The sequence below is a fragment of the Aspergillus saccharolyticus genome (genome assembly GCF_003184585.1).
Source record: "Aspergillus saccharolyticus JOP 1030-1 unplaced genomic scaffold BP01scaffold_12, whole genome shotgun sequence".
In the NCBI taxonomy this organism is placed as follows: domain Eukaryota; kingdom Fungi; phylum Ascomycota; class Eurotiomycetes; order Eurotiales; family Aspergillaceae; genus Aspergillus; species Aspergillus saccharolyticus.
The window spans coordinates 516270-530672 of record NW_020290622.1 but is presented as its reverse complement, the minus strand read 5'-3'; the positions used below and the strand labels follow the sequence as shown (position 1 = coordinate 530672).

At 54.4% G+C, this 14403-nt stretch overlaps 3 protein-coding genes across 3 annotated transcripts; all 3 read right to left on the bottom strand.

Moving 5' to 3' along the window:
- Window positions 1-158: 158 nt before the first annotated feature.
- Window positions 159-3942, bottom strand: kgd1 (alpha-ketoglutarate dehydrogenase KGD1). Its single transcript, XM_025573359.1, has 4 exons — window positions 3901-3942; window positions 1470-3804; window positions 1034-1407; window positions 159-982 (listed from the first exon to the last, which is right to left on the bottom strand). Exons 2-4 carry the CDS (start codon window positions 3698-3700, stop codon window positions 444-446), a joined length of 3144 nt encoding a protein of 1047 aa, XP_025431993.1. The 5' UTR covers window positions 3701-3804; window positions 3901-3942; the 3' UTR covers window positions 159-443.
- A 522-nt stretch (window positions 3943-4464) lies between these two features.
- On the bottom strand, window positions 4465-7512 carry BP01DRAFT_356185 (uncharacterized protein). The gene has a single exon (XM_025574885.1). It carries the CDS (start codon window positions 7363-7365, stop codon window positions 4669-4671), a length of 2697 nt encoding a protein of 898 aa, XP_025431992.1. The 5' UTR covers window positions 7366-7512; the 3' UTR covers window positions 4465-4668.
- Window positions 7513-8604: 1092 nt separating this feature from the next.
- BP01DRAFT_356184 (uncharacterized protein) lies at window positions 8605-11923 on the bottom strand. The gene has a single exon (XM_025574884.1). The coding sequence runs from the start codon at window positions 11574-11576 to the stop codon at window positions 8883-8885; it is 2694 nt and encodes an 897-aa protein (XP_025431991.1). The 5' UTR covers window positions 11577-11923; the 3' UTR covers window positions 8605-8882.
- Between the last annotated feature and the right edge of the window lie 2480 nt (window positions 11924-14403).

Sequence of the window (14403 nt, the reverse complement as noted above, 5' to 3'; positions counted from 1 at the left end):
GAAGGACTGAGCCCCATCAGGTGATTGCAGCCTGCCGCCTCAGGCACCACAACTCTTTAGTCAGAACCACTAATTTAAATAAGTTCACTAACACCCAACATGACATCATGTGGCCGGATCCAGCTTGGCTACAACTCATAGTAAGATATCCAATTTGACACTTCTTTACATGGCCCGGACACTGAAACAAAGGAAAATGAATTATATCAAATGTCTTAAATTACACGCGTGCGCTAAACATATGCAAGGTATCGGCAGGCCAAACCATCTAACATGTGAGAGATCGACACACCAGAGCCCTGAACACACGCAAGCATGACTTGTTGTATAACCATCGTACACTATGCTTTGGACAAAGGAAAAACCAGACACGAAAGACCTAAATGAGTTGACACAAACTGGCTCCCCCGCCAAACCAAGAAATGAATTCCCCAAAAAACACTCTACTCGCCCTTGAGACGATCCTGGTGAACGCTAAAAGCAGCCTCGAGGAACTCCTGCTCCTCCTTCAAGTGGACGGACTTGAGACCAGTGGCCACAGAGGCACTAGGAGCACGACCGGCGTAGAGGACGTGGCGACGGTTGTGGTGCTCGGTCTGGTTCAACAGAGTCTCAATACGGGGCTGAGTGTAGCTCCAGGCACCGGCGTTCAGGGGCTCCTCCTGGCACCAGACGATGTTGCGGGCATTGGGGTAGCTATCGAGGTTCTCCTTCAGCTGAGCCCAGGGGAAGGGGTGCAGCTGCTCGACACGGGTAATGGCAGTGTTGCGGATGTTGTTGGTCTCACGGTGCTTCTGAAGAGCGGCATACACCTGGCCAGAGCACAGGATAACACGCTCAATCTTCTCGGGCTCATCGATCTCCTTGCCGTGGCCTTCATCGGGGATGATCCACTGGAAGTGAGAGTCGCCAGTGAAGGCCTCGATGTCAGAGCGGGCAATGGGGTGACGGAGAAGGGACTTGGAGAAGAAGAGCACAAGAGCTGTAACCAAAAGTCAGCGTGAATTTAGATCATCAATGGAGGAAGACATACGCTTGCGGAATTGACGGTGGATCTGGCGACGCAGGATGTGGAACAGGTTGGCAGGGCTGGTCATGCAGGCAATCTGCATGTTGCAATCTTGGTGCTGGCGGTCAAGCTTGTCCTGGGAGGGGAAGATGCGAGGCTCTTCGTTGCAAAGCTGCAACCAACGCTCCATTCTACCGGAAGAGTGCTCGGGACCCTGGCCGTCGTAACCGTGGGGCAAAGACACGACCAGACCGGAGCGCTGAAGCCACTTGGACTCTCCGGAAGCGATGAACTGATCGATGATGACCTGAGCGTTGTTGGCAAAGTCACCGAACTGGGCCTCCCACATAACGAGGGCGTTGGGGGAGGTCAGGGAGTAACCGTATTCGAAACCGAGACTGCACATAGATTAGCATCACCCCAAGGATACCGGTACTATCACAGGAAAAGAGAAACTTACGCTCCGAACTCGCTGAGAGAAGAGTTGGAGATGACAAAGCTGCCCTGCTTCTCGGAGATATCCCGAAGAGGAGTGTAGGTAGCCTCGTTCTCCTGATCGTGGAGAACAGCGTGGCGCTGAGAGAAAGTACCACGCTCCACATCCTGACCGGAGACACGGACATGGTAGCCCTCGTTCACGAGGGAGCCAAAGGCAAGAGCCTCAGCAGTAGCCCAGTCAATGTTCTTGCCCTCGTCCACAGTCTTCTTGCGGTTGGCCAAGATACGCTTCAGGTTGCGGTGGAGAGTGAAGCCCTCGGGGGCACCGCTAATCTTGCCGGCGATGTGCTGCAGGAGAGAGGTGTCAACACCGGTGGGGAGGTGAGGCAGAACCTCGTTGGCTAGCTCCTTGGGGGTCTTGAAGCCGTTCCAAGCGGAAGTGAGCCACTCCTTGCCGGTGGGCTGGTAGTCCTTGCTGCGGTCGAAGCTGTCGTTCAGCATACCCCAGACCCACTTCTTGTGCTCGTCGATGTCCTCCTTGGTGAAGGTACCTTCGGCGATGAGCTTCTCGACGTACTTGTCGAGCTGGGCCTTCTGCTGGGCAATGCGCTTGTACATCAAGGGCTGGGTGAAGGAAGGCTGATCGGTCTCGTTGTGACCCTGCTTACGGTAGCAGACGATGTCAATGACGACATCGCTCTTGAACTCGGCACGCCAATCCGCGGCGACCTGGCAGACGTAGTTGACAGCCTCGACATCATCGGCGTTGACGTGGAAGACGGGAGCGTCGATGGACTTGGCGATGTCGGAGCAGTAAGGGGTGGAACGAGAGTAGCGGGGATCAGTGGTGAAACCAATCTGGTTGTTCACAATGATGTGGATCGTACCACCGGTGGAGTAGGCAGGGAGGGAGTGGAAGCCCATGGTCTCATAGACGACACCCTGACCAGCAAAGGCGGCATCACCGTGGAGAAGGACACCCATAGCGGAATCGAAGTTCTTCTCGTCCTTGTTGTAGTGCTGAATGGAGCGGGTCTTTCCGAGAACGACGGGGTCCTCAGCCTCCAAGTGGGAGGGGTTGGCGACCAGGGAAAGTTGCACGCGCTTACCCGAGGGGGTTGGGCGCTCAAAGTTCATACCCAGATGGTACTTGACATCACCGGAGCCCTCGTCGGACGGCTCAGCGGAACCAGCGAATTCGCTGAAGATAGACTCGTTGGGCTTACGAACGACGTTGGACAGAACATTCAGACGACCACGGTGGGGCATACCGATGACAATGTCCTTGATACCGTAATCGACACTGCGGTCGATCAGAGCCTTCATGCCGGGCACCAGGGTTTCACAACCCTCCAGACCGAAACGCTTGTCGTTGGGGAACTTGGTGGCAAGGAAGGACTCGAAGCTATGAGACCAGATCAAGCGGTCGAGAATACGGCGCTTGTCATCAACGGAGTACTTGTAGGGCTCGGGGATCTCGAAGCGGTCACGAATCCAGTCGCAAGGCTTACGGTCGGGGATGTGGATGTACTCAACACCGTAGGATCCGCAGTAGATCTTCTCGCAGGTAGCAATAATCTCGCGGAGAGTCATCTTCTTGCGGCTTTCGGTAGCGAAACGGGGTAGGATACCGGGTCCAAGCGTGAATTCCTCATCGAGATCACGCTCAGTAAAGCCGTAGTGGTCGAGCTCGAGCTCCTTGGGCTTGTTGTAGCCGAAAGCCTCGGCCTCACCGCGGATGCCCAGAGGGTCAATCTTGGCCTTGTGGTGACCACGGGCCTGGTAGGCGCGCACCAGAAGCTGGACCTTCAAGTGATTCGTGACATCGGTGCCGGCGGCAAAGCCTAGACCCTGACCGGGCATATCCTGAGGGACACCGCCGGTAGGGGTGGGAACGAGCGTGGGAGGAGGCTGGAAAGCCTGGGAGACGGGCATCTTGCCCTCCTCCATGTTCTTGAAATACGTCTGCCAGGAGATGTGGACGCTCGAGGGGTCCTTCTTCCATGCCAGATACATCTCATCGATATAGTTGGCGGTGTTGCCAGAGAGGAAGGAATCATTGGCATCGACGCCCTCGGCGGCCTGGGCGTAGTGACGTTTGCTGTTGACCACCGCCAGAGGACGGCGGGTGGTCAAGCCGAGTTTTGAGCTGCGGAAAGAAACATTTCTGGCGCTGGAAGCGAGGGAGATGGATCTTGTGCAGGCGGAGCGCATACCGCTGTTGGCTGCCTTGACGGCTGTCGAGCGAAACATGACGGGAACTTTTTTTCTTTCTCAAATGCTTGTGCAAAGAGCTTGAACTGAGAGAGAGAGAGAGAGAGAGATAAATTGTGATTGCGGAGAGGAGTGTTTTCAACCTATTGACGCATTGATTGGCATGTTAGCTGGAGCTCTCATCTCGCGGTCATTAATGCTGCGGGATTTTTTTCGGCGGACCAAAGGAACACACGCACTGCTTGGAAAGGGTCTAAGATCGAAAGCAGGTGTCGACTATTGTTGCCGTAGCACCTGGACAAGAGCGGGACTCATCAGAGAGTGAACACACTCTCAAAAAAAACAAGGAGTCAAGAGGGGTGGCCTCTGGGGGGGGGTGGGTTGTTATGGTGGAGTAGAGAGTATAACCTGGGTAAAGTAGTGAGAGGAGAGGGAACTGGGATGGAAATGGGATGGGGAGGAGGGAACTGGAACTTTGCCGAGAATAGTACGGAGGTACGGCTATGACGGCCAGCGCAGATGTGGCTGAGGATGCCTTTTGCCCAGCGGTGGCGGGCCGGAGGTCCCGGTTGCGGTTCTAAAGAAACAGTAGCACCGCCACATCCGGCTATGAGCATTTCCCGGGCCGGGTTTTTGCGGGAGGGCACGTGATTTGATGACATCAACGGAAGGCCACGCGCATTGCAAATAAGAACTTCAAGCCCATCTCAAACAACGAAGATGACCGGGGTCAGACGACTTCTTCTCCACGTGTATCACTATCATCTGAACACTTGACAAAACAACATATTATCAACATCTCATTCGCTAACAGTACAGTACAAGTCGCTGCCGTATCCACGCGGCGAGGTATTATATAAGGGCATAAACATCGTAATTTAGAGCACAAGTCACCGACATGCCACGAAAACTTTTGACCAAAGATAAGCCATATACCATCAGAGCCATATACCGTGGTCTCGCTCGTAGTTCGCTCCCTGGGTTGTTCAAAACGGTAGCATGCAATGCTATAAGGAGGAAGAGTTATCCTCATCAGCAGTAGAGGGTTCTACACGCTGTTCCGCAGATGCATGTGACCATCGCAGCTTCTCAGACCTCTCAATAGGGAAGTCGACGGCACCGGAGCTACCAAATGCATCAGGAGGAGCGGTCAGAACCGTCGGACTCCCATCGGAGATATAGCTCGCTCGGTTCGATGCTGTATGGAGGTAAGGCGGAGGGCTGCCGCTGCCGCTGCGGAGGCTTCCGTTGCTCCCACCCCAGGCGCCCCGTCGTAGTCGCATCAACGCGCTCAAGGACATTTCATCGTCCATGCTGCTCGCGAGGTCGACCAATTGAGCCAGTCCCGGGCTCGGCAGCGCCGGGTTCGCAGCCCCATGGGCTGTCAGCGAGATAACCGAGTTGCGGGTGCTCCATTCACTCCGCTCGGTGATCGGGGTGAGACTAGGTTCGCGGAACTTGCCACGACCGCTGAAGCTCCGCGAGATGCCCTCAACGCCCCGGGGACCGAAATAGCCGCCGTTAGTGAGCTCCGTGCTGCAGGTCCCCAGGGACTGTGCGTAGAACCCAAACTCTTGACCGTAGAACCCATCATCGTCGTTCTCGAGCGCTTCAGCATTGGCAGCGGCAATGATCGGGTCATCGTACAGCAAGGCGTCATTGTCATCGTAGTCAAAATCGTCCAAGACTTCGTCGAAGCCCGGCCCGTCTACTGCCTGGCTCAAATGACTATCGTCGGAGACCAGCCCGGAAGGCGTGTCCATAGTCTGCGCCGTGCTTGCTTGACCCAAAGACCGCTCGCTGATGCTTACCGACCGCCCAAACCGCTCATGCAAGGACGCGTCGTTGGCTGCTTTGGCCAACGCGTCGTGGAAGGCCCCGAGATTGTACTCGGACAGCACTCCACCATGCGACTTTGACGGTGCGAGGTCTGTCAATGCCTCAAGGGTATGGCCGTATACCCTGGAAGAGTCTGCTTGGTACTCGCTTGCTATACTGGGAGCATGCCGGAGACCGCCGTTAATCTCCGAATGCGGTTCCTCATGTTCCGCGAGACTCGGGATTTCTCTATCCTCCAAGACTGCGGGAGGATTGGAAGCAGGGCGTGGAGCAACCGGCCTTCGCTCATAGAGGTGACTGGTTTCATCGTCAAATATCGACTCATCGAATTTCTCGCCCTGCGTGGTGAGGTCACCAAATTCCCCGTCGTCGAAATATAGATCATCCTCCTCTTGAATTGGCTGCGGAGCCACCATTTTCCGCTCATACAGATGACTAGTCTCATCGTCAAAGACCGATTCGTCAAATCTCTCGACCTCCGTAGTGAGATCACCAAACTCGCCGTCGTCGAAATACAGATCGTCATCGTCCTCGATCTGCTGTTGCGCCATTGGAGGCGCACTCTGAACCAGTTGTGGAGGAACGACAGACGATTCTGTCGTCGTGGGAAGTGAGTGGATGCTGAGACTTTGCTCGGCGCCCGCAGCCTGCTCTGGATTCGAGAGCCTCGGGGTCACATCCGTCACCGGGGCAGGATTGTCTCCGACATCTTCATCCTGAGGAATACCCGGTGTCAACGGACTGGCAATGACAGGAGACAGGTCTGGACCGAGCCAAGTCTTCTTGAGGATGTTGCCAGTGCCCGAGAAGCCCTCAAAATCGTAATCTTCGTCTGCGTCGACATTGACGCCAGGTATCTTCTCCTCGAAGTCGTACATGTCATCAAGAATGTCGGCGTCGAAATCCTCGCCGTCGCTGAAGTTCGGGTCCTCCAGCTGAGCCTTTGCCCTTCTCGCCGCCTCCTTCTCTTTATGCTTTTCTTCTAAAAGCTTCTCCTGGGCCGACGATTCCACACCGTTCATGTCAAAACTGAACCGAGAGGCATTGCTTTTGAAATGCTTGGGAAGGCCCAGTGACTGATGGGGCAACATCTCGATCGTGTCCTCGTCATGTACAGCAAGGGGCTCTTGGTGTTCTGGTGACTTGACATCTTTATCTTCCTGGACCGCAGCAGCCTGCCGATCGGATGGCTCCAGAGGTCTGTTTTCTTCCTCCGATATCGATGAAGGCAGCTTCCGTGCAAATACGGGAAGTGCACTCGGATCATTGTCTGCAAGTAAAGGATCGGTCAGCAAGGAAGACTGCAAATAAGCTTTGCTCTCGACCTGCAGCACCGGCTGGTTGTCCTCAAAGTGTTCCTTGAACACGGGCGAATATTGAGTGGGCCGCTTCGCCTGCTCACTGTTTTGGGCAGCGTGTGCTGCTTGATCCAGGCACGGCGCGATCGGCTCGGTCGACAATTGATGGTAACCGTCCTGCAGCAGTACCGGTGGTGGTGTGGAGAGATTGCGACGAGGGCGCGGCGCCGAAAAGTCATGCACTATATTCCCGCGAATCCGCGGATCATAATCGTCCGGGATCGCTGGGACGATATTGCGGACGGAACTTGTTGTATCGGTGGTGCGTAGGCTGGTCCCTTGGTGCGAACGCCGCCGAGCGAGAAGAGACATGGGATTCAGAAGATGGAGCCGGGTCTTGCCCGACTTGTGAGAGCCATGCTCGGCCACCGGATTGTCCCGATCCCCCTGTCGGCGATGACTGCCGCCATCGCTCTTGTAGTCGCGCAGCGATGCGGCGCTCTTATCGGCGGGAGATTGTACATCGGGGGATGTCTTGAATCTGAACGGGTGACTCGAGGACGGCATGCTGGGGGTGGAATATCGTTTGGTGAGATGTGGTTCGGAGGATGGATGATTAGACGAAAGTAGATTTTTGCCTAAGGAAAGCCGAAACGGGGAGCTTGTTCGTGGGATCTCTGCGTCACCATGGTGTGGACGCGACTGCAGGTGATGGGACTGCGAGGTGAGGATTGGATCGCGATCGCGATCCTCAGGGTACGAGTCGCGCAAGGGTTGGCTCTCAACCGACGAAGAGGGCCCTGGGAGTTTGACTGAGGCAGATGCATGCGCATTTACCGGAATGGCCGACACGGTCTCAGCTTTCTTTGAATCCGAGGCCGGATCGACTGGGCTCGGTCCTCCAGCGGGTGGTGAGGGGTCGGCGAAAGCGGATAAAGTCGTTGTGTTATCGGCGATGATGGGAAGCTGGGGAGGTGTGTTGGCTACCAGGCCTTTCGCGGTGTGCTGCACAACCGACGGAACGGGGGGAGCACTCGATCGACGATGGTCGCGACGCCAGTAGGAGAAGACTGTGGAGGGGGCCATGATGAAGAATGCGACAGGAGCACCCACAGAGGTGCATCCGGATAAAGGTGATGTCTAGAATGCGAGGGACCGCACCGAGAACATTTTTTTTTTTGGCGACTGTTTGTGGTTCGATTGTTCCGGGTAAGGAATGTGAAGAATGTGAAAATGTAAACGACAAATAAACCTGTCGTGGACGATTTCGCAAGTAACTTAGGCAAGGTCTGAAACGAAGATTGGAGGAGCGAGGAAGACTCTATGATCACTACTAACTTATGGATGATGCAGGATAAATCGGCGTGGGGCAATTGTGGTCTCCATGTCTCACCCGCCGGGCGGGCACTTGTCCATTCGCTGAGATCCAGGGGAAGGAAAGCCGTTAAATTAGGTGTGCTGTATGGAGACCTATTCTTTATTCCTCCGTTCCTCTCATTTCCCTCCCTCTGTCTTATTTCTTGCTAGTTTAGTGTGTTCGCCAGTAGTCTTGCTGCACGTGAGACTCGTTCAGTCTCAAAATCAGGGGCACGGACGAAGTCATTAACTTGCTAACTTATTTCCTTACTACGCACCAGAGATGTCGAAAATACTGGCACTGAGTGCACTTGATAAGTTGATACAACACGTAGTCTAGAAAAAGGTGGGAACCGGTAGTGGCCAAGAGCTTCTCCAAATTGCATGCAGCACTGCAGCCCGTGGGATTTCTGTCGCTGCAGGGTGGATGGGTTGGTTACTATTTTTGGCTGGGAAGAATGTGGACGGTGGTATTCGGACGGTATCATACACAAAACAAAAAACCCGCTAATGTAGAGAGGATATCACCACAAATACTGAAGAGCCAAACAGTTCAAAGAAAAGAAGGCAAAAAAGGAAAGAAAGTCAGGCAGAGCACGGCTAATAACGCGAAAGAGATCGGCACAGTGCCGTAACATGCCTCCCGCCCCGAGATCCAGCTGAGAGAGGCTGGCAAAGGCAGATGAGCCGACAAATGGCAAAGATGCACAAGCAAACGAAACTGTCACCTATACGATGCTCTGCCTCCACCGATCTATGATCTCCCGTTGACCGGGGTGAATGATCGGCCTCATCGTCGTCTTGGTTGCATGCTTACCAGGTGCGTAAGTGAGATGGTTGGCCCCTAAGATAGCATCGCTGTAGAACGTATTCGGATGCACCACCCCTGAGACATACGGAGCAGCTCTCGCGGCTGCATATCCTGCCTGGGGGCCCGGATACGTGGGCATTTGTCGCAACGACAGCCGGGGATCATGTGAGTACTGCTGCGCTGCTCCTTGGGGTACAGCAGCATCCTTGGCGGGCGGCCGCGGCACGGCGGAGGGACGGCGCGCATGAAGAATATCAGCCATACTTCTCCGGTACCGTGGAATCTTCAAGGTCGAGTTCTTCAGAGCTTCAGCTTCAGCCTCACGCTGCAGGCGAGCTCGTCGTTGCGCTAACGTCTCATCCTCCGGCGGGATCTCGTCAGCCTTGCCCTTTTCACCGTCGGCTCCGACATTGTTGATCTCCGCGAGGATTTCACTTGCGAACTCACTGTCTGCCACAGTGGACGGAGCCTGGTCTTTGGACTTGAGTCGCTGGAGACGTTGAGCTAGGGTTTCCTCCTCATCGCCGCTGTCCTCAGCTGCAGCCACGACATCTGGCACCGTAGCCGCATACATCGTGTTGGTGCGCCTCTCCAGAGTGTGCGGTTGGGGCTCTCCCCGAAGGCGGGCTCGACGCCGACTGAGAGGTTCCGACTCCTCCATGGCTCTCTTCTCCATAAGACCCAAGGGACGCGCTTCGTCGGTCGCGGGAGCCTTTTCTGGGAATAGCATACCCAGCGGGACATCATCGTCGTCTCCCTCGTCTACTTTGTGAGCATCTGTACTTTCCCATGCTAGCGTGACTGGCCTTTGTCGCCGATGCTCGCTTTGCTTCTGAGCGACGGCGTCCATCTGGAGAAGCGTTGACTGGAGCCCAAAAGGACCCGCCACGGCTTTTTGCCGCTGTTTGAGTTCGTTCTTTCGCATCTCCAGTTCAGCCATAAGGGTATTTGGTGGTCCGGTAAACTCCACCTCCGGCTCGATGGGATTTGGCAGATCTTCTTCACCATGAACCATATCCGCGCCGCCAGGTGCGCCATACTCATCCTCACGTAGCAAGGTACCTTCGTGGATATCCGCCGCCTCAGCTTCCGTTTGCTTATAAAAGCGATCGGAGGTCACTGGTCGTTGTTCCAGCTCTGGATCGGACAAGCGGCGGTCAAACCCCAAAGTGCTGCGGGAGGCTCGCTTCTTGGAGAGATCGAGCAATCCTCCGGCGGAGGGCTTGCGCGTGAGCTTCGCATGCCCCGACGCGCCAGCGATAGGGTGGTCAGTAAATGCGCTTACAGGGGCATGCGTTGAAGCATCAAGTATACTGTCCAAGGTGGCTACAGCGGAAGCCTGGGTGAGTTCGAGATTGAGAGGTATGGAAGGCTGCTCAAAGAAAACACTGGCACGCAGCTGTGGCGGTAGAGCTGCCACCTCTTTATCTCGCCTGAGGGGGGCGTTGCCATCCGTGTCTTGTTGTGACATCCATGGCGCCGATTTGCGGTTCTCTGTAGGTATTGAGCCTAGGAGCTGTGTGCGACGCTTCTCGCGCTCTGCGCCCGGTTTACGTGACAGACGCGGAGGCAGATTCAGCATCATCGGCACTGGTGCAGGATAGTAGACCATATCTTCACCGGCCTGGGGTTCCTTGTAAGTCTCCGATCGGCTGGCGAGCGGCGGGCGGTTGAGCGATACACGGCGCACCAAGTCTTTCTCCGAGGGAACATAATGCACGCCATCGAAGTCGGTAAACAAGACTCGCGCTTGTTGGTAAGTGTCGGTCGAAGCTGCAGTGCAGGGACGCTCAAGCTCTTCAGCGAGCAGGTGATTGTAATGTTCATGGTCGACCAGACGAAGTTCTCCCCGAGCGGGCGCGGACGGGGGAGGGGGAAGATACGGCATGACGGGCGTGGGGTTGGTCGAGGCAGGGTACGGCACATCAGAATGCTCAGAAACCTGAGCGAGACGCGAAGCCGACTGGATGGAGCCGTGACGGGACGACAGGCTGGGCTTCAACCCGTCTTGATTGTTCGTGTAGACGGAAGAGCCACTTGACCTCCGCTTTTGCTCCAGGTCCAACTTGCGGATCTCGTCCCCAATATTGGTCGAACTCATACTCATGCGTTCGGCACTCCGCTCCAGACGTTCCACATTATTGATATAAGCTCCTTGCAGAGACTGTAGACCGGGGGTTGGATGGTTGAGAGGGATGGGTTCACCGGAGATGGGGCTTCGGAGCGGCGCTTCGGAAGGGGAAGAGTCGACAGTGGTTGCGGTAGTGTCAAGCGGAGGCACACGACGGGGATTCCTGGGACTTTGGGCGGCGGAGGAGGAGGAGGAGGGATCGGCGGGTAGTTCGTAGTCATCGTCTTCAACCATGTCGTAGCTTGTTGAGGTGATCGACCGGATCATCGAGCCTAAACCGCCGATGCTGGAGCTTTCCGCTGACTTGGCAGGTTGCAGATAGCTACCAGCCCCGATATGATCCACGTCCAAGGGCAGTTGTTGGAAAGCAGCATCATGGTGCTGGGAATGAAGGGAAGAACTGCGGGAATGCTGATCATCAGAATCGCTCGCATTGGAAACGACCTCGTGGTCGGCTTGCGAGACGGCGTTGTAAACCATGGTCGAAGGTCTTCGTCGAGAAAATGCTTGCAAGTGTCCAGGCCATCAAGGGTATGAAGAAATTCTTTCAGCAGATCCCAGTTTGCTGGGGGTCAAGGCAGGGCGAAGAAGCTTGAGAGTACGCTGTAGAGTGAGAATGGGGAAAGTCAAAGGGTTTGGCACAGATAAGGAACGAAGGCGGACCCTGCGCTACAACGATAACCGACCCCCTGCAAGGATACAATGTAGAAAGCAGTCGAGGGGAAAGAAGGGAAGAAGGAGGAGAAAAAAAAAAGAAGGAAAAGGAAAGAACAGGAGAAAGGATCAGGGAGCAAGATCCCTTGAATAGATAGAGACAGAGAGAGAGAGAGATTGAGCGTAATAGGAAAAAAAAATTAATACTACGGTAAGTTAATTGGAGATGGGGATCAAGAGGGAGAGAAGGAGGGGTGTGGAGTTTTGAAAAGTAACGTATTGTCTTCGGTTTCTTTTCTGGATTGCTAAATTTGGGTGGTCGAACCAGGCTGGACCGGGAGCAGTGGGTACTACATAGCGTACTCCGTACTATACCTTAGTAAAGTTGTACGTTGACTGGGGATAAGGGGATCCGCCACGCTGTTTGCACCGAACAAGGGTACATACGATACTCGTACTGTATACGTATACACTCACAGTATACCAACAGTCAGCTACAGGCTGTTCTGGGTAAGAGGTCAGGAGACACTCCCTCTCTCGGTACTCTGTACATCTCTCTCAAGACTAAGGACCGAGTGTGAACGGATTTCGACCGAGATCTCGACTCCAGGCCAGATTACCAGTAAAGACTAGTTCAGTCCAATCTGTCTGTCTCAGGGTCTCCTACTGAACAACTTGGGAAAGGACAGCAGCCCCTGGGGAAAATGTCTCACGTACTCCGTACCCGAACTCCCAATCCATTCCCCCCCCTTTCTGACACAAACACCCGCATAGTTATCAGCAATCAATACTTCCAGGAACACCTTCTAAGAACTTTCAGCTTGTCGATCGACCCTCCTACCTGACTTGGTTGACCGAGATAAAAAAACAAACAAACATACAAATTCATACAGTACGTACGGGGTACTATGTATACAGTTACTGCGTACCTAGCCAGCAGTGAGGAATCACAGCAGAGGGCCCAGGCGAGCGACAGCTGGATGTACATACGGTACGGAGTACAGCAACATCCCTCACTTAATTACCCAATGTCCTTTGACTGGTGACCAACGGTGCATCAGAGTAGGGGTTACCGAGTATACCGCCCTTTCAAACATGACCTGCTGCCACCTTGGATCCCTCCTCTTCCGCCGTCTTTCCCCCCAAAGGAAGGATTTCTACCTCCACAGCGATATGACAGATGGCTCTCAGCCTTAGTCCAGGAATCCTTGCTCAGCGAAATTAAAGCCCCACATCCAGGTGAACATCCTGCAGTAGTTCATGACCCATACCAGAGATCTTGAACAGACTCACGTAAAAACTTCAATCGTGAAGAATTCAGCCCATTCCGTACCGTCCATTCATCTCCGTGACCCCGAGTGCCTTCCGCATCTCAATCCCCCCCTCATATCCTCGTTACACTGGAGCATCTGCACATCCACCTTGGTCCAGAGCCAACGCGAACCCACCCACCAACAAAATTCAAAGCGACGAGCAGCCGAGCCATGACCTCATATCTTCCCAAAAATCGCTCAAAAAGAGTCATTGCTGGGGAAGAGAAAGTAAATTAGCATCTCCGGCAAGTGGGGGTATGACGCTATGCTCCCAGACTCCCATCAGGAACGCATTGAACATTTTTGCACGGAAGGTTGAAGCTATCCAAGGCGGTTCTGCTGTCTAGCGTCCTCCTCCACCAGACTAACAGCGATACCAAAAGTCTACAGCCAACAAAGTGTGTCCGGTGCTCGGAAAGCGCTCCACTGTCCTCCCAAATGCGAGCCCCACTTCCATGATTTGCGCAAGAGGCGCCGTAACAGAATCCCCCCCCCCAAAGCTCCACAGGGCCCAACCATCAATCCCTGGGGATGTTGTTGCTGTACTGGATCCTGGTCTACTCCGTAGTTCGCAGCGACTGGGATGCTCGGGAAAATTGGAACAGAATCTAGCAGTCTATACGACCGAGCAGCTGAAAGAATTCAGAGGGGCATGAGTGGCATCTGTTGGACGGCGGAGGGCTGACTATTCGATGGCCAACCAACAGTCTGCAGGCCTGTGTCTGACGGATCAACAAATGATAATTGGCCAACCGCAAAAGGCGCGAGTCCAGTGTGGAGATGACGTTGTCGGGGGTCGCAAGCAGTTCAGCCTTAACTCGGAACCTTCCGTCGGATCGACTCCAGAGGACATCATGGTGTGTTCAGGTTTCGTACATTTGGGATGCTCACATGTAACCATCGACTGATGGACCTTGGCCGGAGGCGAGTGTCTGCCTAAGGATCTTACTTTGGGAATAAGATGGACTCTTTGCATAACCAGGAATCGACTGCGGAAGGCGGGCCGATTATGGTGCAGTGATGAGCACGAACTTCCCGATTGGAAACCCTTCACTAACGGAATGAGAGCGTTCTCCGCACAGCATCTTCTAATATGCTCCCCGAAAACTAGTATGAGCGCTGGTCGAATGTGCCTCCGCATGACCCATTCATCCAGGAGGCATCGAATCCTGAGCTGCGCATTGCGTCACCAGCTGGCAACCTTTGCGAGCGATTGAAGATCTTGCATGGAGCCGTACCATTGATTAAGATCACAGACAGATAGGCTCTTTTTCTTCAGTGGGCTTGACGCGAGGTCAATAGGAGGACGTCGTGAATGAGACTTGACAGAGAGCTTGATT